The following is a 23227-nucleotide window of genomic DNA, read 5'->3' on the forward strand; positions in this document are numbered from 1 at the left end:
TGTCAATGTGTCCTGAGGATATTCAGAAAGTCTTCGAAAGTATATAAGATGAATCTCTAGCTACAGCTAAAAACTATACTTTCCAATAGTCTACCCTAAATCAGGTCAATCTTAAAGGGGATAAATTGGAGCAGTACCATCCTCCCCTGTGTGTTAATGTGAATTTGGAAATAAGTACAAATCACAGAAATATATCTGTAAATTCATAATCTGTGAAAAAATTGTAATTTGCCTTTACATCCTTATGCATTTACAGTCACAAGGCCAAGATCATTGCAAATTAGAAACAAAAGGCTTTGACGTTCACATATAATTAAAATAACTTTTAATAAAAGATAATAAGATAATGCCAAGTGATCATTTTAAAATGCACTGTACAAGGAAACGTTGTATAAAATCAGTATAATAAAGCAATGTATGTTTGCAGTACTCCTTACATGACTTAACTGATCCCATTTTCTTTTCTATGGTGAGAGAAACTGGGAGAACTCGTCTATGCTGGTGCAACTGATGCAGGTGAACCAGTAGGTGGTGTTCTTCCTCCTGGACCTGAATTTCCAATCCAAGTTACCCCAGTATGATGTAAGAGGACTAACAAATAGGATGAGGACACATTGTGCTGATGAAGATATGCTATATACAAGACATGCAAAACTACACATTAAAGATCTCATGTAACAATAAGGGAGTTAATTCACCTTTACATCCTTATGGATGTAAGCCCATCAACTGCAAATTGCCTGTGTCCTGTGTCCAGACAAACTTCTCTCTGTGCTTGTACAATATAACCTGACAAAAATCACCCCTTCAGAAGCAAAGTTGCCCCTTTCAATACAAATTCTCACTTCTCTAACTGAGTTGCTGTGTAGTGTTGCTGTTGGCACTCTTGACAGATTAACCTTTGATGAATGATCATTCACCAAAGAACTTGTATACCGTGAGCTTTCTCATAATATAGCTCTCAGTTCAAGAGTCACTTTAAAAAAAGAAAAGCTCGTTTAAGGTTGTAATAATATGAACACATGGCATATAAGAGTGCCAAAAATAATAAGGCTTGCGACCAGAACATTCCATTCAAATGAAATAGCATACCCATTTGGCAGTATAAACAGAGTTTTTCAACCCTATTTACAGTGAAAAAATTACTCCACAGGCAAAGGATTTTGTTGGTGTAACCAGGCTTATATATTTTATTTCTTAGTATTGAAACAAATACTAGTTATGAATTTTATTCTGCCAATACTCTGATTAAGAATGCCTCTAAGAGTTTGGGGAAAAGTGTGTTTAATGTCATCTCTGAAGCTCTCCTGAGACAGGAGATCTCATATTTTTCCTAAAGCCTATTTTAGATTCCAGTGGTTTGCAAGGCTACCCGATTAAAAAAAAAAGTCATCTTTGGGCCAAAATAAGTTCAAGGTTTAACAATACATCAGGAAAAATGTAAGAAGCACTCTCAACTGGACAGTATTATAAATACAGTTGTGTCAACCAATCACACAATTATCAAACATCAATTGATTATTTTAAGAAGTCGAAGATGCATGTCACACAGAAGCCAGGGCATGAACTCAAAGTTTACCAGCAAAAACACTAGATCTTTGTTAGTCCTGTTGAAATAGAACCTGCACCAAAAACCAAACCCAGATGATAACTAAAACAAAACAGCTAAACCACAACTAAGCACACTCATAAGATTACAGAGATTATAGTTATTAGATTTTCTGCTTGACATGTATGTGTAAGTAAGCAAACATGTCAGACAAATATCTCGGAATTGAAATGTTTTGTCTTTTTGATAGCTCTATATGGCCATAAACCAAAAAAAAGCGAAGGGAGTTTAATGGAGGTATCATTTCTCTGAGATACGACTGGAAAATTCTGCTATGATTCCACTGCTCTTGTAATAAAAATCCAGACTTTGAAAAAGAAAAATATTCGAAGAAGTGAGAAAAAACTAAAAATAGGTAAGGTATGGCATTGATAAAAAATGGATAAAACTCCAAAACAACATGTTAGGTTCCAAACACAGGTTCCAAAACATTTAGTTTTTCCTCTATTTACAGTTCAGTATTAGGTTAACCTCTGCTTCCCCCTGTGCAGTTCACACACTGTAGCATATGTGAACAATATCTTCAGTTTCCAGGGTTCACACATGGCGAATCCCATAGCATGGATGGAGAAGAGCTAAGTCTTGGGCTTACCGACAACCTTTGGTAGTTTCTGTCGCCTCAGTGGGATTCTGGGGAGTTTGGTACTAATTCTGCTGAACCTCCCACACAGACGTCTTTTGGCTTTTTTGTTGTTAATAGAATTATCACGATCTGGACTGAAGGAAATACAATATGGGGAAAAAATCAGTTTCTAATGTTCATGTGAGACATTTAGAAGTTCTGGTTAGAATATACAATGATGCTAATACATTTCTCTTCCCATTATCATATCTACCAAGGCGTGACCATATTGAAAGTACTGTCAGGTTTTTAATACTATAAATTAAACTATTTTGTCACAGGTAAATACTTAAAAGCAGTTTTTCACTCTCTTCAATACTGCTTATAATACAATTTGTATTAAAACACATTAGCCTGCAACTCCCAGCTGGCAGCCCCACTGAAGCTCAGCAGGTGTGAGCCTGGTCAGTACCTGGATGGGAGACTCCTGGGAAAACCTCAGGTTGGGCAAGGGCGCTCACCCTGTGCTCTGTGTGGGTCCTAAGGCCCCAGTATAGTGACGGGGACACTATACTGTATAAAGGCACTGTCCTTCAGACGAGACATAAAAAAAGAGGTCCTGACTCTCTATGGTCATTAAAAATCCTAGGGTATTTCTCAAAAAGAGAAGGGGTGTAACCCTGGAGTCCTGGCCAAATTTCCCATTGGCTCTTACCAATCATGGCTTCCTAATAATCCCCATCTATGAATTGGCTTCAATACTCTCTCCTCCCCACTGATAGCTGATGTGTGGTGAGAGTACTGACGCACTTTGGCTGTCGTCACATCATGCAGGTTGGGGCTGCACATTGGTGGTGGAGGGGAGTCCCCATTACCTGTAAAGCGCTTTTAATGGAGTGCCCAGCAAAGCGCTATATATGTGTAAGCAATTATTAATTATTAAATAATTAACACAGACCCTAATGTGTAATGGAAAATGCAAAAAACCAGGAGCAGAAATGCCAGAAAAGCACAACCCATTTGAACAACAACTTTAGTTACCAATACTTTAGGAATGAAGGCACATTTACACATTTTAAAAGACCAAGACTTCTATTTAAAACACGGAATAAAAGGCTGGAATGTTTTCTTGATAGAAATACACGTAGCTGAGGACATTGGATCCCCTTTCTCTGGTGTAAACATAGAAAGGGGGCCAAGGCTTCTCACCCAGCTGTCACCGCGGAGGTCTCCTTGTGAAGGTGGTGGGCCTGTACTTACTTGTTTTCATCCTTTTTACGGCACATGCAGCAGCAGCACAGGAGAGACAGCAGGAGAATGAGCAGGAAAGTCACGAGAGCCCCTGCAGCAATCACGCCCATTCTCTGATTAGGATCTGAAGACGAAAGCACAGACTGTCACCAACCTGTGGTCAGCCCATAAAGTGTCCCAGGGTAAGCTGGCTTCCAATTAATTTCCTATCAATGGCATCAATAACCTTACTAAGGGCACGATAATCTGTGCCCTTAATCTCAAATTTCAAGATCTGGGATACTTATTATATCCCAAATATACATTCATTAACTCTCACAGCATTATCCAAATGAAAAATGGAAATTCTAATGGTAGAAATCCAACAGAAACTTAAAATGTAGGAAGACAAATGATAATATTGAACATATGAACATAAAGTAAGCCCTTTATACTCTTTATACAAGCACCACACACATTTTCTTTGAGAGCTACTGTACACTAGATGTGCCCCATTGATTCACACTTCCTTTTCCCCCTGGCTCCAGCACAGACAAGCTGCCTTTTCTTGGCATTGACCTTGAGATCAGATTTCATTCCTTCCTACAACTCAAAAATCACCGTAAGCCAATGTGACAGGTGGTCTGAAGTTTGCTTGAGAAGCGCTGGAGTAGTGAAGGACCCCATGACCTAAGAAAGCCTTGTGTTCTTGTTTGTTCCTGTGACACTATGCTTGGAGACTGACAAGTAGTGCTTTAAATTGCAGTTATTTAACTTACTGTATACTGTTTAGTCTGTCGGGTCCATTTTCATAATGTAAAAACTACAGAAATCTACTTTAAACATCCAATAGACAGTGCTTAATATTGAATTGAAGAGCTCTGATAAAACTTTACAATGGATGTTTGTATTAAATGCAAACTGTAGCCCAGCTGTTACCACATTATTACCTATTCCTGTCAAGGTCTGACTTTGGCCCTTCTCTAGATGTTATTTACATCATAAGCTTGGCTTTTTACAAAAAGATTTAAGAAGAATTATGACATTACAGATTTGGCTGTTGATATTTCTAGTTCGAGAGACTTTTTTGGAAGGCTTGGAAAGACACAGAAAGAATGAATATCTTCTTATCTTTTCAGAATGGTGATAGCTGCACTTGGCAACAAGCTGTGCTACTGTCCATAAAACAAGCTAAAGAAGACCCAAAATGCAGCTGGGTGTTAGGAGTTATCATCTGTGATCACAGCTGAATAAAGGAAGGGCTTGTTAAGCCTTGACATTGTGACATCATCACAGCTACTCTGGATTTCCCTGCATGTCCACCCACACGACCTCTGGTAACCTTGCTTCCCAATAAATTCCCTTTTCCTTTCAGCAGCTATGAGTACAAGCCTTCTCCCTGTACTCTCACTCACTTGGTGAGAGGGAATTCTGCCAACAAACACAGCCATAAAAAAGACACAAGATCCCCTTCTGGAAATACAATCAAGGGCACAGTGATAAGTCAAAGCAATATCTGGATTGACCACCTTAATGTATGTATATAATGTATACTATGTAATCATTATATACTGGTTGATAACTTGGGAATTCATAGCTTTCATACCACAAGGAAGACAACATTTAAATCTACCAGAGACAACTCTGAGCGTTTTCTACAGGCTCAGTTTTCAACAAAAACAGCAAGAATTAACAATACTGTATAGTTTGAGAAGGCTAAACTTAAAAACTTGCCTTGCCAGAATAATTTCTCTCTCACAGAAGGGAAACAAAATTCTGTCAATGACACGTTGAAGAGAACTGTAATACTCATGTGACATAAAAAATAGACAAACAGACTGCAGAGTAACAATCACAAAGCCAATGAGCAATAGGTAATCATTTCAGAATTCAAATGGTAATTTCATAAAATAAATTGCTAAAAAAATATATTTAATCCCCCTGTTCTCAGCTACGTCGTTTTTATCCTTCATTTGTTAATTTAGTTAAAGGTTGAGCAAATGAATAAGTGGACATTTTTATTCACTTGACACTTTTTATCCAAGGAAACCTATAAAAAATAGTTTATCTAAACTGAGACAATTATATCCCTTCATGGGTACCTATAACAAACTGTGCAATAATGAGAGACACAAAAAACCATTGAAATAAGAAAGACAGGATATGGAATAAGTAACACAGTCAATGAAGAGCAAGAAATATGATTACCAAAAAGATCATAAGAATGACGGCCAAAGAATTCATTATTAAAAGAAATGAAATTAGAAAGAATGCTTCTACAGTCAACGTCAAGCAGTGCAGTGTTAATGCTGAATGGTAGGTTTCAAGGTAGACAGGGCATAAAATCCAGAAGTGAAGCCTGAGAAAATTAAACGGTGATAGGAGATGGTCCTGCAGGTAACTCATTCCCCTAAAGAGAGGCTAGAGAACAAAAGGAATGAACAGACAGACCAGGAGATCAAACAGAAGACAGCACTGGGCCTGTCCTAAGGGTTCAGGGTCCATTTTTCCACATCTAGTTAACTTATAAACAGCAGCAGGCCTGGGTGAAGGATTAAGCTGCCGCAGTTAAGGTTTCACAGGATCTTTTTATAATAATAATAATAATAATAATAATAAACTTTATTTTATATAGCGCCTTTAAAGGTGGCTTCTCAAAGCGCTTTACAGGATGACAATAACAATAAATAAGAAGACTACAACAATAAATAAGAAAATTTCACAAGACAGGACACAATTATAATTACAACAATACAACAATAACAATAGAGGAGACCGTGGAAGATGGTATTAAGAAGAGCAGAGGGGTGAAGAATGGAAGCAGTTAAGTAAAGGCTTTTCTGAAAAGGAGGGTTTTGAGTCTGGATTTGAAGGAGTTTAGAGAAGGTGACTCTCTAATATCCTTGGGCAAGGAGTTCCAGAGCTTGGGGGCATAGCAGGAGAAGGCCCTGTCGCCCATACAATGTAGACGGGCTTGGGGGACAGTAAGGAGGGCAGAATTTGAAGAGCGGAGGTTGCGAGGTGGGGAGTAGGGAGATAAAAGTTCAGACAGGTATTGAGGTGCCAAGCCATGTAAAGCCTTGTAGGTGAGCATGAGGATTTTAAAGTCTACGCGGAATTTGACCGGAAGCCAGTGCAAGGACTCCAGGATAGGAGTAATGTGAACACTTGCACTAGATCTGGTCAGGATTCTGGCTGCTGAATTTTGGACATACTGCAGCTTGTTCAGAGTAGATTTAGATACCCCAGGGAGCAGAGCATTGCAGTAGTCAATTCGAGAGAATACAAATATGTTGATCAGCTTTTCAGCCACAGTTAATGATAGCATAGGGCGTAGTCTTGCGATATTTCTAAGGTGAAAAAAAGATGTTTTGACAGTATGCTGTACATGTGGGTCGAATGTTAAGCCAGAATCGAATATAACCCCAAGGTTTTTCAATTTTGATTGGAGCTCAAGTACAGAGCCATCTACAGACAGGGTTACAGGACTGGCTTTACGAAGTTGATGGGGGGTACCAATAAGCATGACTTCAGTCTTGTCACAGTTAAGATGAAGGAAGTTTTGAGTCATCCAAATTTTTATGTCAGATGCAATTAGATAGAATAGAGACAGCCACATCAGTGTCGGGTTTGGTATGGATGTATATTTGAGTATCGTCAGCGTAAAAATGAAAGCTGAGGCCATGTGATCTTAAAAGCTGACCAAGTGGGAACATGTAAATGCTGAAGAGCAAGGGGCCCAGTATTGAGCCCTGAGGGACACCAGACTTGACAAGACCAATTTCAGACCTGTACCCATTGAGAGAGACAAAGTGACAGCGATCAGTGAGGTAAGACTTAAACCATTTGAGGGCAGTGTCAGAGACTCCAAACACAGTCTCGAGACGAGAAAGCAAGATGTTATGGTCAACAGTGTCAAAGGCAGCACTGAGATCAAGAAGGATGAGTATGGAAAGAGAACCAGAATCAGAAGCTATTAGGAGATCGTTGGTGACTTTGACTTGGGCGGTTTCTGTGCTATGAAGTTGACGGAAGCCAGATTGGAGGGGTTCGAAAAGGTTGTTTGTCATGAGGTGGTTATGTAACTGAAGTGTGACAGCACGTTCTAGAATTTTAGAGAGAAAGGGTAAGTTGGAGATGGGGCGAAAGTTGTTAAGATTGTCGAGAGCCATGTTAGGCTTCTTTGGCACTGGGGTAATAGCAGCAGTTTTGAGGACCCTTCTATCCCTTCTCCACAATCCTAAGTTGCTGAAAATGTTACAAGACCTAGAAAAACTGCTAGATTCCTGATCTTTAAAGACCAGTGTTGGGAACTACTGCTCTAGGATGGCAGAAGCAGATGAGTGGAAAGGATGGAAATACATGGGGGTTATATGGATTATAAGGAAAGATGAGGTCATTGGAGATAGGAAGTCAAACAGTGATGGAAAGAATAGAAGGTAAGAACACGAATCTTGAACTGAATATTTTAAAGCCCAATTCATGCTGCTTTATGATTTCATGGCAGCCCAGTCTCCACAAAAACTGTCATCATTTCCAGGCAAAGCAGGAAGACTGTGGCTTGGTTTCGCTGCACAAAATATTTTAGCAAGATTTCTCCAACATTACTGGAAGAGTGTACTTTATTGTCAGACAATTCCAATCTAACTTCATGGCCACAGTTCAGTCATTTACAGTAAATCATGTACAGTATCTATTGTGTATCTATTTTTTAAAGGGGTTACCTGGGGATGTTTGACATTACAAAATCCTAAGCTGGTAAGCGAATATTAGAGAAAGCACTGTTTTTATAGTACATTTTGGTTGTGGTGATAATGTAGAAAATATTTTGATGACACTCTATGGAGTCTACAAATTTGCAGTGCTACAATAACTCTGTATAAATTTGCAATATTTTTATTATTTTACAACACATTTATTTGGTTTGCTGAAAATGGCCATGAAAAGGGATTAATTAACCTCAAATAAAAAAAAACAAACAAGTTTAAAAAAATAATGTGTATGTATTGCATACTGATAAAAGATAAATTCTAGAAAATATATTGAGTTTACCATTGGAACCAGTAGAAAAATTAAGGTGTTTACATAACACATCAGATAGTGGATAATTTACCTGTAAGTATACTATTTAAATATGTTTTATGCAAATGGGCACAATTTAAATAAAGCATGGTACATCAAGGTTTTCAGTTTCATTCCTCTTATTACTTAGGTGACTGAAAGTAGGCTAATTTAAATTAGAAAAGTTTTCTTACGTAAGGTGCAGGAGCCAGAGACAGGATCACACTTAAGATCATGGCAAGAACAGCTGTGAGCACAGTTCACACCATATTGACCAACTGGACAGCTCATATTACAACTGTAAAGAGAAAATAAATAGCTATAATATAAATCAATAAATTGGACTGAGGTAGTGAACTCTTCAATCTGCTTTATAGCAGAAAATAATTACTACAAATTGAAATTTCTTAGTTGCTAATGGAATTCTGCTTCCTAAATACAAGAATGTAATTAACTTTTTATCATTTGTGAATGTTTTTGTCAGTTTAACATAAATAAGATGTGCAGACAGACTCTAGGGGCCTTGTGTATTTTACTAATCAGTCTCTGACTCATCACTTACTAAATTGCCTGAGAATTGTGTCTCCACCCTTGAGATTCTTTCTGGCATCAGACATGTTCATAAAAATTAAATAAAGACAGAGACGAATGATAGCTAGCGTCTGACCAGGAAAAAGAAGATAAATGTAAACAGATGTCATTGAGGATGAAAGCTATTTAGCCTTAGGATAAAATATCTGTCATTTATAAAAAACAGCATTAGCAACAACTTCTTTTTTTCTTTCCTCCCACACAGATTTGAAAGTGTCTTTCCACTGTTTTCCTGTCATAATATTTTTATATCATATTTAGGTTAAGTTTGAAGGGTGAAATATTTTTCTATTAAAAACAAGTAATCAGGAATGGAGAACCTGAGCCAGACATTATTGTATCAAACAGTGGTTCACAAGACAAAAGATGCCTTTTATTTCTACGACAGGCTTTGAAAACATCACATCACTTTTAATAAGAGCTTAGCGAATTCAGGCTCATTGGCCAGGGTCAGGGGGAGTTTTGAAAACCCCCAGCTGAAATCTTATGTGTTCAAATTAAAATGCGTAACCTATAGGCACTTTCAACATAAAAGTCTTAACTTTGGAATATGGAATATAAACTTACTATGTCCCATAAAAACCAGGATCACAAAGGCATTCACCAGTGGCAAAATGACATCCCCCATTAAAACAATCACTGCAGTCATTCTCACAGTTCTCCCCATACGTTCCATTGGGACATTTCATTTCACACCTGAGGAAAGAAAGAACAGGTCACTCTTAGTTTAGAGACTGGTCAAAGTTCATTTTCATTTTTTTTTCTGAAACTGTTACCAAAACAACAGCATCAATCCAGTTCAAAATAAAAAAAAATACCGGCTGGTGTGCTGTCATTATTTAATGACTAATTCATAATTGCACCACTATAATGAAATGTTATTAAACTAGTTAAACTGTGGCCTTCAATTTCAGCTTTCCAAAGGGAAACCAAGGAGCTCGGTTTTCTTGCCCATTTGAAACAAAGCCTCAAGTGACCGGGATCGTGAGCATGAACAGATGACCACGACTGTAAGCGTGAACATTCAGATACACTTTGGAGAGAAAAAATAAAATTACCGATCACCAATCCAGCCAGGGTTGCAGTGTGAACATTTGCCATCGATTCGGTTGCAGTGGTGGCCGTCTTTACAAGGGGGGCATACGTCCTTGCAGTTCTCCCCGAAGAAGCCTGGAGCGCACATCTGGTCACACTTGGTGCCATTCCACCCGGGTTCACAAGTCACACACCGCCCTTCAGTCACCTTGCAAGGCTGCTGGCCTTTACAATGCCCGCACCTGAGGGGTGATTCGGCCTTTTACTGCCCAGTAACACACGCAGCCCGGGTAAATTAGCACAGTCGGGGTTTAAATGAGACGAAGTGACAGCATGTCAAAGTACAGCTTCTACTTGTTCAATACGGTCGTCTGTATTCTGCTCTCGGCAAGGTTCATTCAGGATATTACCTCAACATCATCTTAATTATCCTGGAATCAGAGTCAATTAAACAGCAAATTCATGAAAGTTCTAACGCTGGCAATGGTATATATATTTAAAAAAACAACCTAAAATATTAGCATTAGTGAACCCCAAAAATGGTAAAATGACACATACTGAACTGCAAACAATGGACAAGTGTACAATTTTGCATTTTTTTTTGCATTAAGTGTATTATACAATTGAGTTTCTCTGCAACACTTTCACTTACAGCGCTGTAAAAAAAAAAATCAGTTCTGCAGGTAGAAGATTGCTTATCTTTTTTTTTTGTGGAGGTATTTCATAGCCGAATGTGGCCAAGTGACCGTCATGATTTGATTCGATGAACAGCAGTACTGACGCAGGCCCAGTGCAGGTTAGTTTATGCACATACCTGTTTCTGCAGCCTTGGCCATAGAAGCCAGCAGGACAGGGCTCCCTGCAGAACTTGCCCCTGTAGCCCGGCGCGCACGTGCACGTGCCGTCCGCCTGGTTGCACTTGCCGTGCACGCACTGGCAGAAGCGCTCGCAGCGGGAGCCCCACAGCCTCTCCCGGCACTGGCAGCGCCCGGTGTGCTGCTCGCAGGGCGAGTTGTTGCAGTTGCACTGGGCACCGCAGTTCCGGCCGTACCAGCCGGGATTGCAGATGCAGCGGCCGGTGCTCTGCTCGCACACCGAGTGGATGCTGCAGTAGCAGTTGTTGGCGCACTGGGCACCCCAGAAGCCAGCGTGGCACGAGCACTTGCCCGTGTCCTGGTCACACTTGCCCCGCTGGCAGGGGCAGACATTCTCGCAGTTGGGGCCCCAGCGGTTGGGATTGCAGGTACACTTCCCACTCACGTCGTCACATTGCCCGTTGGGGTGACAAGTGCACTTTTCTTTGCAGTCAGGACCCCAGTACTGTGGCGGACACTCTGCAGGAAATGAAGTTTGGATATTGTTACAGCTTAAGGTACCGAGAAGTGTCTCTTTTTTTAGATGACGTTTGTCTGAAGTTTGGAGTTTCTAGCTTCAGAGCAAAGACGGTGTTTGTTGAGATGCGGGATTCATTGTAAAGTTTACCTTGGTATACCTAGGTAAGTTGTGGGTTAATGACTGTCAATGAGTGGTACAGAAACATACAATATAAGATCACATTAAGAGCACAGAGGACAAAAAAACAGGAGAAAACAAGGAAGGAGTACAACAAGATAAGAGTATGAGGAGAATAATGGAGAGGAGAGAGGAGCTGGGACTTGATGCTTGTGCCAAACGAGAGCCCCTCCTTTCATGATCATCCAAACAAAGCCTGACTGGAGCTGAGTATCTGAACCTTGCTGGAGAGAGCTTGCTATTCTGTGTTTCTAGGGAACCTGGGTTTCCAGGGGAAAAGATACCTCGGTTAGAGACATCTTTCCTGCTTAGGATGCATTTTTAGAATAGGGACATAGGCTCCCATTTATTTTGTGGTATCTGGGGTACAGTGAGAGAGGTGTAACTGCACGTTGTATCACATTTATTTAGAAGGCAGCCTATCTCTTACTTGACCTCTGTAGGCGTTAGGTGTTTAAGACTCAAAATAAGTCTAGGGGGTTTTCTGGGTGATTAGAATGTTAGGCCTCTGAAATGCCTTGTTTGTAAATACTGTACATAGAGCAACTTGTGTGTTGTATTTTTTGTTGTGTGTAGTGAAGTTTGTGTATGGTCACTTTAATAAATATTTGTTTTGCTCTTTTCAACAAAGCTGTGCCAGAAAACAAAAAATTCACATGCCTCTAATTACACCACCTGCACGGGTATATTCTGGAGAAATCACTTACAAATTGGGGGTTATGAATCATTATTTTACTTATTGACTAAACCACTCAGTCAATTCCAGAAACTCACAATTTTCATAACCCCCCATTTGTAACAGTATGATGGGGACTCCTTAAACACATGCTTTTATCTGCAATCTAAAAAGTTTATTTACGGTTACAGTCAATGTCTCTTATTCAGTGGTTCTTTTTCTTTTGCAGTTGAGGCAGTATTGAATTTACCTTGTACTCTTGGCTGCTAACAATCTTAATATTCTGACCAGACCATGATCAGTCTTTTACATGGAATTGATATATGTTTCCAACTATCCCAATTTATTTTCTATCAAGAAAAAAGGGTAAAGCCTTCTACAATGAGACTTCTACAATGAGAGTACTACAACAGTTAACTAACCCAGAATCCTGTAAAAGATTCACAACTCTTTTTCTGGATTCTTCTGAGAGCTGCTTTCTGGGATTAGCAGCAACGTTGCCAGAGAATTTCAGAACAAAGGGTACAGATGTGCTTACTGGTTTCACAGCTGGCTCCAAAATATCCATGACGACAGCGGCATTCATTAGGTCTCACACAAATCTCATTCTCTTTGCAGGTGAAATTTCCTTCACAGATAGCTAGGAAGAGGAGGAAAATAGACAACATTTTTATTTAGTTTCTTTCTTGTAATTTCTTATTACTGTTTTTAAATTACAAGACACAGTGAGCTAGTATTTCCCAGAAATGGCTGTACAAAAATAGTTTAACTGCCAAGTGACTATGAGAGCATGCAAGTAGTTTAATGTGCATAAACAGCAAATAAAAAATAATGTGAAAAATAACAGAATATAAATTTTATTTAAAGAACTGTAAAAAGCAACAACGTTAGGAAATCCCATACTTACGTTGAATACATTCTTCCCCTAACTGCTTCCATCCAGAACAGCACACAAAAGCAGATGTACTAAATGGGGAAAAATATGACAGAAATTAGACTGCAGAGCATTTACAGCATTTAGCATTTTTAACCTCATGTATGTCCCAGTTAAATGACCACATCTAGTTCTCTAGACATTCCCTTAACATCTGCTTTTGGTCTTACTGTAATACTATTTCAAATGCTTTGGTCTCCCAAAAATGTATGATTAATGATGGAATGTTCAAGCTAACACTTTCAGAAATAACAGTATTTTATAGATTTTACAGCATTTAGGTTCATGTTGTAAATAGGGAATTCACTTTATCAATGAGCTCCATAAAAATATACTTATAAAATGTTTACAATAATTTTTGATACTCATGTTTAAACTAAGCATACATACTTAGTGCAGGGTGCTACAATATTACACATATACTAAATGTAATTATATTCAAAGTATAATTAAATAATTAATTACACACTTTTTTAGTTTTTGTGTAAAGAGTCCATCTACCATTTTCAATAACCTCTAAGTCCAATACAGGGTCACACTTAGTCTAACCTGGCAGATAATGGGCGTAAGGCAGAATACACTGTGGATGGAATGCCAGTCCATCACAGCGCCCACACAAATTCAAGCAAGAGCATGAACTGAGCAATAATTTGCCTGCCCATATATTATTTTTAAAATCCCCTCAGTACCATTACATTTGGTGTTAAGATCTGATTTGTAGCTATACTGAAATATAAAACATTTGTGTAGTCATCTCTGATGCAAGCACTGGCACTGTACTCTGTAGATCTGTAAATCTGCGATCTACAGACTCTGTAGATCAGATCTGATATGCTGCTTTGATTTACACATGAATAAACGATGGTTGGTGCAGAAGATGGAAGCCCATGTAGGGGGTAATCTGCATTCTATCCCTCCCACGTGTGAGATTCAACAGGACCCTGTGCAGTTTTACCTCCTCAGAAGTGCTCAGAGGTTTTCACATGGCCAAGTTACAAAGGCTGTTCTCTCAAGGACTGAGCACTGAAAAATCTACTCCTTTAAAAAATAAACAGGGTGTCTGAGAGACAACCTATGGTTTTAGGCAACACATTGACCAAAGCTACTACAAACACAATTACAAACATTTGCTATTAACACATACTGTATATTCTGAACATTACATGTTCATTCCTGAGCATTTTACATTGTTGCATAAGCTCTAAACTTTCTCAGTAGCGACGGCGTTGATTGGGCACAGATGGTGAGTGCATTTAACCTGTTGAATGTCAACCCTGGTGAACATCAAGAAAGAAAAACACATAAAGGAACTGATCTGCCCCCATGCCAAGATAACAATGCCCTTGTACCATTGGCGCACGTTACAGGCTGAATAACCCATCTACAGTAGCAGAACCAAGTCCTCTTTAGCAACGGATCAGTTTTGTATAGATCACATTCATGAACATCAGTGGTGCAGATGCTAATTGCTGTGTACAACAGACCGATACATGTGGAGGTCCATGTGTGAAGGTCTCAACAAGAGTGATGGAGCATCTGGTCACAACAGAACTCTACCCAGAATGATTGATGGCAATTTAACTGCACAGAGCAACACTGATCAAGTCCAGGTACCACACTTTCTGACATAACAACATTCCGGCAGCACAAGGCATGTTGCTTGTGAAACAGCATCTTCTTTGAAAGATAAGAATGTGCCTGATAGGCCATCAATGCTGTTCTCACCACACTTGATCCCCTTTGAACATTTGTGGGATGAGTTGGGATGACATGTGGCATCAAGGGTTCATCAAGGAATGGGCTCGTGGAGGCTCTACAACGGAATTGAACAGAATTCCTGGCAACCAAGACAGCCTCAGCAACCTGGTGCGAAGCATGAAATCACAGATGAATAATGAATTCATTCATTCATTGATAATGAATTAAATAGGTAACATCTGCTCAATAAAGAGTCAGGGTACCAGTTAACAAAATGCTGTGGTCAATTTCCTAATAATAATTTTTGTTAATTTGTTGCAGTTAAAAGTAATACATTTCTTTTGATGTTCAGTATAGAAAGCATTTCTACAGGCAACATGAATAACACAACAGTCTATTACAGGGCGTGTCCTGCTGGTTCCCATATATACAGCTGGGTGGAGGGGAACAACTGGGGTAAAGCACCTCACTCAAGGTACAACAACAGTATCTGCCGAGGAACCTTGAACCCACAACTTGCTTACTACGAGTCCAGAGAATTGCTCACTACGCTATACTGCCTCCAAAATTATGTATATGTGGTTTGTAAATACAACAATACAGTTAACAATAGTCTGTGATTTCAATGCTATTCCATTTTTTGTGGTTATATCTTTAAACCTCATAACCCACTTACTGAGGAGTGTAGCTTAGTTTTCAATAATTGCTACAATCTTAATAAGCAGGCATGCTCCGGGCATACATTCCCAGAAGATGGAACTCCCACATACTGCATTTTTCTTCCTACGTGTTAAACCTATTTAATTTGTCTTATAACCTCTGCTTCTGCAAGAAAATGTAAAACCACAGCAATGTTGTAGGAGTTTTGACTCAGACAAAAAAACAATTCTCCTAATAGTTGCACAAAAAGTAAAGTATTTTGGGAAGTAAAATAAATGACACTACAAGATTTGCTTTTCACCTATATAATATCAAGGCATTAAGAAGAACAGACTCGACTGTGTTTCAGACACAATGTAAGAAAAGTGAATTACATCCACCTGGTCTGCTCTTTGTTTGAATAATAGTTTCTGAATAACAGCACTCATTGTTATTTATATTGCTATTTAGAATAATAAATATTTATTATTACAACAAGAACAAAACACATTTTGCAAAAGGGATCAGGATTGCTTGCACATTATTCTGAGGCATTTCCTCTAATAATACAATTTACAGTATAAAGTTTTTTAGTATCTTTGAGACAACTTCAGGATAGAGTAACGTCTACAGTAATTTTAGACACCGTGCCCTACTAATTTAGGACCTTACAATTAATATTTTGCTTTTTCTGTGACAACACTCACATATTGCTATGAATATGTTATTTACAAAATATTTTATGAGTATGGTCAATATAAAAATAAAGTCAAAGATTAGATTTGTCATTATGGCAACATGCAAAATCCAAAACAAAGTCCACTGACAGCGATAAATAAATCTTTCAGCAAGCATACAGTCATCTGTCAATTTACGTTATCCCTAGAACAGTTGCAGAAAAACATTCCAATATTTGGAAAAACCTATATAAGCTTCCTGTTACTTACTTTTTTAAAAATTAAAAATGTATTTTATACAGTATATAATCTACATTAACATTGTACTGTATGTATGCCAATGAAACGCTAAGAATACAATTCTCAGATGTTGCCACAGATCATTTTGGCAGTCCTCTTTCTTTGCCAGTTTAATGTATAGTTTATGGGACCCCCTGGTAGAAGCTTTTATTTATAACTGAGTTAATCTAAACATGGTGAATGAAAAGACATTCTGTTATATATCAGTCTGTTGAGGTTGTTTGTGGAATTCAGATTAAAGTAAAAGAGAGTATGCAGTAACATCTGTAACTGTTCATCGTCTTAGGACTTCACACATTAAAACATTGTATACACATAATATTTTAAGGATTTTAAAATTGACAATCTGCTTCATAACAAGATCTAATCATTAAATTATTAATATTCAAATGGATTGAATCTGCTCCACGTTTGTGATCTTGATTTCTATGTTCTTACATTCAAACAGTATGATTGTCATTATGTTTATAATGCTGTCAGTACAGAGATCATATCTTGCAATACAAATCGAACCAGAACTGTGACAACTCTGCACACCATCTGTCCTTTCCTGTGATGAATATTTCATAAAACTGAACAAATTAAATTGACAGTACCATTTGTGGGCATAGTCTGCATAATAATTTAAAACACAGTTAAAGTTCGGCAAATTAATAGCAAAACACTGTATGTACAGTATAATGTCATGGAAGTAATTTGCACTGTACGGGATTTAAAATAATTGTAGACTGAAAAAACACACTTTTGCTTAAAATTAAAGAACGGAGCATGCCAAAAACATTTTTATAGAGTGTTGATATGTTTGACTTAAGTCACACATGTGCTGTAGTTGAGTCTTTTATTAGTATTATTCAGTGCATGGGTGTAGGGTGCTGAGAACAGTCTATGGCTTCCATTAAAGAGGCTGTGTCTGCCAGCACTACTGGCAGGACTCATGCCTCTGGGGTTACTGTAGGTCAAAACACTTCACTGTGTCTTCAAACAGTAGATGGAGGACACACCTAGCAGGCTTAGCTACAGTACTGACCACAATTCTGATCATTGTACTCATTATTGTCACCATCAATAACCTCTGTATAGCATGAGGAATTTTAGCACAGTTAGATATTTACGGCTAGTTACGTATGTTAACAAAGTGTTATTCTTCCCTGCTGTATGCTAGCTCTATTAAATATTTCATGTCATTATCAGTGTTTATACATGCTTTACTATAATCACACAAAACATTCCACAGTATTATTGTTCGTTGATTCTAAATTTAGGCAAACGCATTGTACGCCTCATCTGTCGACATTTTTATTTGCTGTAAGCTGCACAAGAGCAGATGTTTTCTATTGTGTAAACGTGTGCAGTTGATTGCTATAAAAAGCTATCATTTTAACAATGATTGGTCAAAATCTCACCTGAGAATTGGAAAATAATCTAGAAGTCATTTTAATTCCCTGTAGGTGCCTATCAATGTTATTACCTCGCATATCTAAGAGGGACAAATCACAGAGTCCCACCCCCCAACACATTCATTGTCACTTACTCTTACGCAGTTGAAAGCTAAGTGGAAAAACACCTAAGAAGTTTCCTTTGATGTGGGCACTCCATTAAAAGAGTGCCATATGAGGTCTAGACTGGTGCTGTTGAATGTGCCAGTCCAAGCAAGAGTTCAAGCTGGTTTACAGCTTCTCTTTCATTGCTATCTAGTTTATTCTGCTGTGCCAGTACCTCCATCTTAACCACCATGCATTGCCTTTTTAATACTTAAGAGTGCTTATGCATGGGAAAAAACAAAAGCATCGACACCATCTTGGAACTGGTGTACTGACATCTAAATGACATTGATGAAAAGCACTGTTTCTGCATTAGATGATACCAACTATTGTACTCATGGTAAAATATTAAAGTGAAGTGAAGCTAGTTTATAATCAACACACGTACATTACGGGTTTAATAATAACCAGCTTTGATTCACCATGCAAAGCAATTGATGTAAAGACTTAAAATAAATGTGGTAACTCTTTGGCACAACATTCTCTTTGGCAAATTAGTTTTGTGAACCCACTGAACTTACTTGGCAAATCCATTTTGTTTGAGCTATCTGTGAGAAAAACAAACATTTTGTGTATTCACATCTAATGGGACTTACAGTATATGACTTTGCATTGGAGATGTAATACAAAAGCATTATGTTTAGTACATATATAGTACAATTAAACTACTTCATAATAGCGGTACATCATCGTGTTGAATATACTTGAATATACTGAATATACTTCATATACATATAGCAAACTCCTGCTAAAACTACAAGTGACTCTGTAAATACGGGATCAAGGTCAGTTCTTCAGACATTTCCATCACAGACGCACATCATTTAATGTTAATACATTTCACAGCTTTTTACATTCTTTTGTCTGGGTAGTGTACAGTTATAAAATAAATGTTGCACAAGCATATGTGTACAGTAGTACCTGGAAAATATGGAAGTAACATAGATACTAGTAACCTTGGAATCCCATTGAATGCAAAAGAAAAATAAAGCAAGATCTGAGCTTGACATACATAATTTCTCTCTGTATGGTGTAATGGAACAATTATTCATATAAAAAGAGGAGGATGGCCAGTTATTTCACACAAATGTGGAATCATTCAGGGTTTGTTTTGTAAACAACGTCACAATTATTAAATGTCCAGTGCTCATCTGGGAAATAAAGAAGCAGAACTGAAAAATAGATTGATTTAGATGCACTTAGATTTTAGGCCCACTGAACTCTGTAACTCCTGCACTCTGTTAATATTGTAACTCCTACTTTCAATTCTGTATACTAATAATACTTTAAACAGCTATGACTGGGATAGCTGAAGTTTACATGCCTATTATCCATCAATATTCCCATTCCAGATGTATAGCGAATAGAGTTTATATAAGAAGTATCTAGATAGAATATATGGATACATACATTATTGATGGCAAGCTTAGTTTTGGACGATGACTGCGGTCAGAATGGCGCCAGCAGTGTTATTTTTATTCTTTTTTTTTCGCAAACATTGTGGGACTTGCTGTACAGTACATGAAAGGCGCCCCCGCGTGGAAGTTGCTAAAATGACAGCAAGAGGCTTTGCCAGTTGTGAGCGCGCATCTGGATGACTGGAATCCATCAAGTTCAGCATAGGTGACACATGGATGTCTATTGCCTATCATCAATGATACTAACGCCAGCAGCAGGAAAGTACTCTTTCATGCGCCACAACTGTCAAAATAATTCGAGAATATCTGCTTTCAGCCCTAGAACTTCTTGCACCTACCACTTTAAAATTAATCATCTTTAGAAATACACCATTTCGCAGCATAAATTAGGTTGCCTTATTTGCGCGTGGACAAAATGACACAAATGGTTTATTTGTACAGATTCATTTTGTTCTGTATCCCCCTCAGGAACCGTTATCCCGTACAAACAGTATAAGACGCCATGTGTTCAGCTACTCACCCAGGTACTTTACACACATTCCTGCCTTTTGGGTTTAGCTCTTGACTGAAACTCAAGCAAAAGAATAAGCTTAAAACCACAAGAACTATGAAGTTTGTCTTCATTTCCATTTTCCAAGAGACGGCATCCTTCCAAACGCTCCTTTTATCGGTCATTCCTCCCTTTCAAGAAATCAGAAGTTTTAAATAAAACTTCTTAATGTATAGCTTTTTTTCAGTATCTTCTGTTCCCCTTGGTTTTAGAAAGCGAACAAGACGTGTTATCCAAAGGAGGGCACGAATAATCCAGAGTTCCGTGGAAGAAAAACAAGCAGACACTATCCACGTATCTCTGCGATGGAGAGAAAAGTAGCGACGTCGCTCCAACTCCAAGAAAAAGCAGCGACGGGGGGAAAAAGCGTTACAAGACCCCAAGTTGCACAAACTTGACAATCTCCTCTGTCGCTGGCTGTGGGTTTTCCGCCCTGCATTAAAGGAAAGACCACTTTATCCTTAAACTTTTAAAAGCCAATTACAGCATCATCAAACGAAAGATCAACTTTTAACATTGCACCGCAAACTTCTGAAAGCGTTGTCAGGCTGCACATCTGCTTGTTGTTGTGACCCGTCAAATGGGTGGAAATCGGCATTCCTTTTGCAGCAGACTGTTTTAAAGAGAGAGAACCTGGAGGAAGCAGAAGTGAACTGGGGGGAAAGTTGCTATCGCCTCCAAGTGTGTGTGCGAGCGTCCCACATCTGCCGTTCCCTGGGCGGAAATGGGAGTTTGGAAGTCAGGCTCTATGGTAGATTTTTTTTTTTTGTCGTTGCTTCTGCTTGCTCTTTCAGGAGTGGCAGAGGGAAATGCCTGATTTGCTCGGCCTATTGCTTGGTACAGACTTGGGGAAGTGAAGACAGTCTGCCTTTCGTCGGACTCCAGTTTACTTGTTTTCCGTTTGCAGTGCAACTATAAGGGCAAAATTCTGCACTATCTGGCACATTGCAGAATTAATCTACTGCGGAAAAATAATACACTCCAGTTTCTACTGATTTCATGTTCATTTTCTGTACTCTATTATTTAATATTTGATATAGCTGTAATTCTAGTCGTAAATATAATAATAATAATAATAATAATAATAATAATAATAATAATAATAATAATAATAATAATAATAATAATTGCTTACACTTAAATAGCGCTTTTCTGGGCATTCCACTGAAAGTGCTTTACACGTTAATGGGATCCCCTCCACCACCACCAATGTGCAGCCCCTCCTGGATGATGGATAATGTCTTTAATATAAAGTTAACCTTAATGCAAGTTAAACAGGCTTTTCAATATATAAATACTCCCTGAGATCCCCGAGAAGAGGGAAGTGTGACTCTTCACATAAGGGTGAATTTAACATTTGATTTTTCGAAATTTCGGAAATACGCAATGCGGCTTTTTCCCTGTAAATATAACCACAGATTTATTCAGATTAATTTAGTGCAAACAAATTCTCTCTCTTATATATACAGTACACATAGACACTCCAGCTGCTGCCTATAAGTTTTCCAGCCTTTGGAATTACACTTCACAATAGAATAAAATATTTTATTGTGAATATTGCTTTTTAACAATTTCTCGGTAAGCCGATTCGAGACACAATGATAAACTAGATTCAATGCCTTTCTAAGGGAGTGTTCCGTGCGCCACTATGAAAAACACGACAAAGGGTTAATGTGAATAATGTTGACTTCGCGCTGAGCATCTGAGTCGTAGCCCGTGCCTGCAGAGCCACCGGAAAGTCGCCCAAGTGTAACAAGGTCTCCCCCTGGTGAAGCACAGTCATACAGAACTCTAAAGGCTATAAAGATTGCATGTTTATCGTCCCCCTGATTAAAATGTTAATAGGTATTTAGGTGTTTTAATACTGTCTTAAAATGATCTGAATTAGTTCAAGCTTCGACTCCGTGGATAGGACAGTATAATTAATACCCCCATAACCACGGTACTTAATTGTAAAAACAGTTCAAGACCGAAGCTATTTAGATAATCTTATCTTTAAGACCTCTTTCATGGTCTACGGCGCTTAAAATGAGAGGAGTCGAACATGTGTTTTTTCTTTTACTGAGACAGGGATGCAGTTAATACCTTACTGCCTCCAATACAGAAGCACCAATGATGACATTCATCACCTGTAATGATTGAAATTTATAGAATGTATCACCTTATTTGTACCCAAGACAAGTGAAGGTCTATTTACTGTCAATTTCTAAATTGGAATCAGGGGTTGAAAACCATTGCTGTAGGTCACACAAAATCACTTATTTCTAAATAATGTGATTACTTGTAAGTTATTGATTAAGTAATCAAATACCTTGTTTATTACAGGGGCATCTGATCCTTGAGGCTTGAAGGGTGTTGAGATTTTGGTTTCAAGTAATGAAAATTACCTCAAATTGCCCTGTAATTAATCACCATTAAATTGTTCCATTTGTTTAGAATATAATGATGTAATGTAAAGGTTGCCTAAAACACCCCCTGAAATGACGGTCTCTTGGAACAGGGCTGCTGAACTCCGTTCTAGTATCAAGGCAGTGGTACTGTATGCAATTGCAGTGCTTCTGAGATTTACAGTAATTCTGCAGGGTTTCATCCCAAAGTTGTAATAAATAGTTTAAGCAAACCACCTACAGTATGTACATAAGAAGCTAAAGTGCCTGCCTTTAGGTGTTAATTGTTTGCTAATTACATGAACATCTATAACTAGCAGGAATCCAGTCTGTGAGGACTAGAATCACATACCCACATACTTCATCAATTAATGTACTAAATTAATGGAACTTGAGGGTTGATAATTTCTTTTCCTTATAATTTCCAAATTATTTTACCAACTTACAGCCAATTGATCATAGTTCAGTTGTTCCGAGTCTTTAGAGACAGAAGATTTAATGGTGACCTACAGCAAAAAACCTGTTAGACTGGGGCTCCCAAGAAGTGGTGAGATGTTTGAAGATGTTGGCCCTAGAGTAAGGTGTTCCATTCATGACCAGGCTTGTGAAGAATATCTAAACTAATGTGCAATGTAGCTGCATAATGATTATCGGGTTTCTCTGCTCTGGAAATACTCTAGACAGGGATAGGCAGCCTTTGTCCTGAATAACCCGGATAGATCCTGAAGGTCTTAGGAACACTTTCTTTTAACACCTGAATTTCTTGCCCACTTTAATTGTTTAAATTAAGCCATAAAATCCGAGATA

General features: G+C 38.3%; 1 protein-coding gene across 1 annotated transcript in view; it reads right to left on the reverse strand.

The window, feature by feature from the left end:
* The window catches only part of scarf2 (scavenger receptor class F, member 2), a 31404-nt gene extending 10567 nt beyond the window's left edge, over positions 1-20837 (reverse strand). Inside the window, exons 1-9 of the mRNA XM_015366385.2 lie at positions 20004-20837; positions 13184-13242; positions 12815-12916; positions 10903-11422; positions 10112-10330; positions 9621-9749; positions 8657-8760; positions 3432-3546; positions 2202-2326 (exon numbers count right to left, since the gene is read on the reverse strand). Of these exons, the coding sequence (XP_015221871.1) occupies positions 2202-2326; positions 3432-3546; positions 8657-8760; positions 9621-9749; positions 10112-10330; positions 10903-11422; positions 12815-12916; positions 13184-13242; positions 20004-20158 (1528 nt within the window). The 5' untranslated portion in view covers positions 20159-20837. The remainder of the gene's footprint in view (positions 1-2201; positions 2327-3431; positions 3547-8656; positions 8761-9620; positions 9750-10111; positions 10331-10902; positions 11423-12814; positions 12917-13183; positions 13243-20003) is intronic.
* Between the last annotated feature and the right edge of the window lie 2390 nt (positions 20838-23227).

The sequence above is a fragment of the Lepisosteus oculatus genome, chromosome 22 (genome assembly GCF_040954835.1).
Source record: "Lepisosteus oculatus isolate fLepOcu1 chromosome 22, fLepOcu1.hap2, whole genome shotgun sequence".
NCBI lineage: Eukaryota > Metazoa > Chordata > Actinopteri > Semionotiformes > Lepisosteidae > Lepisosteus > Lepisosteus oculatus.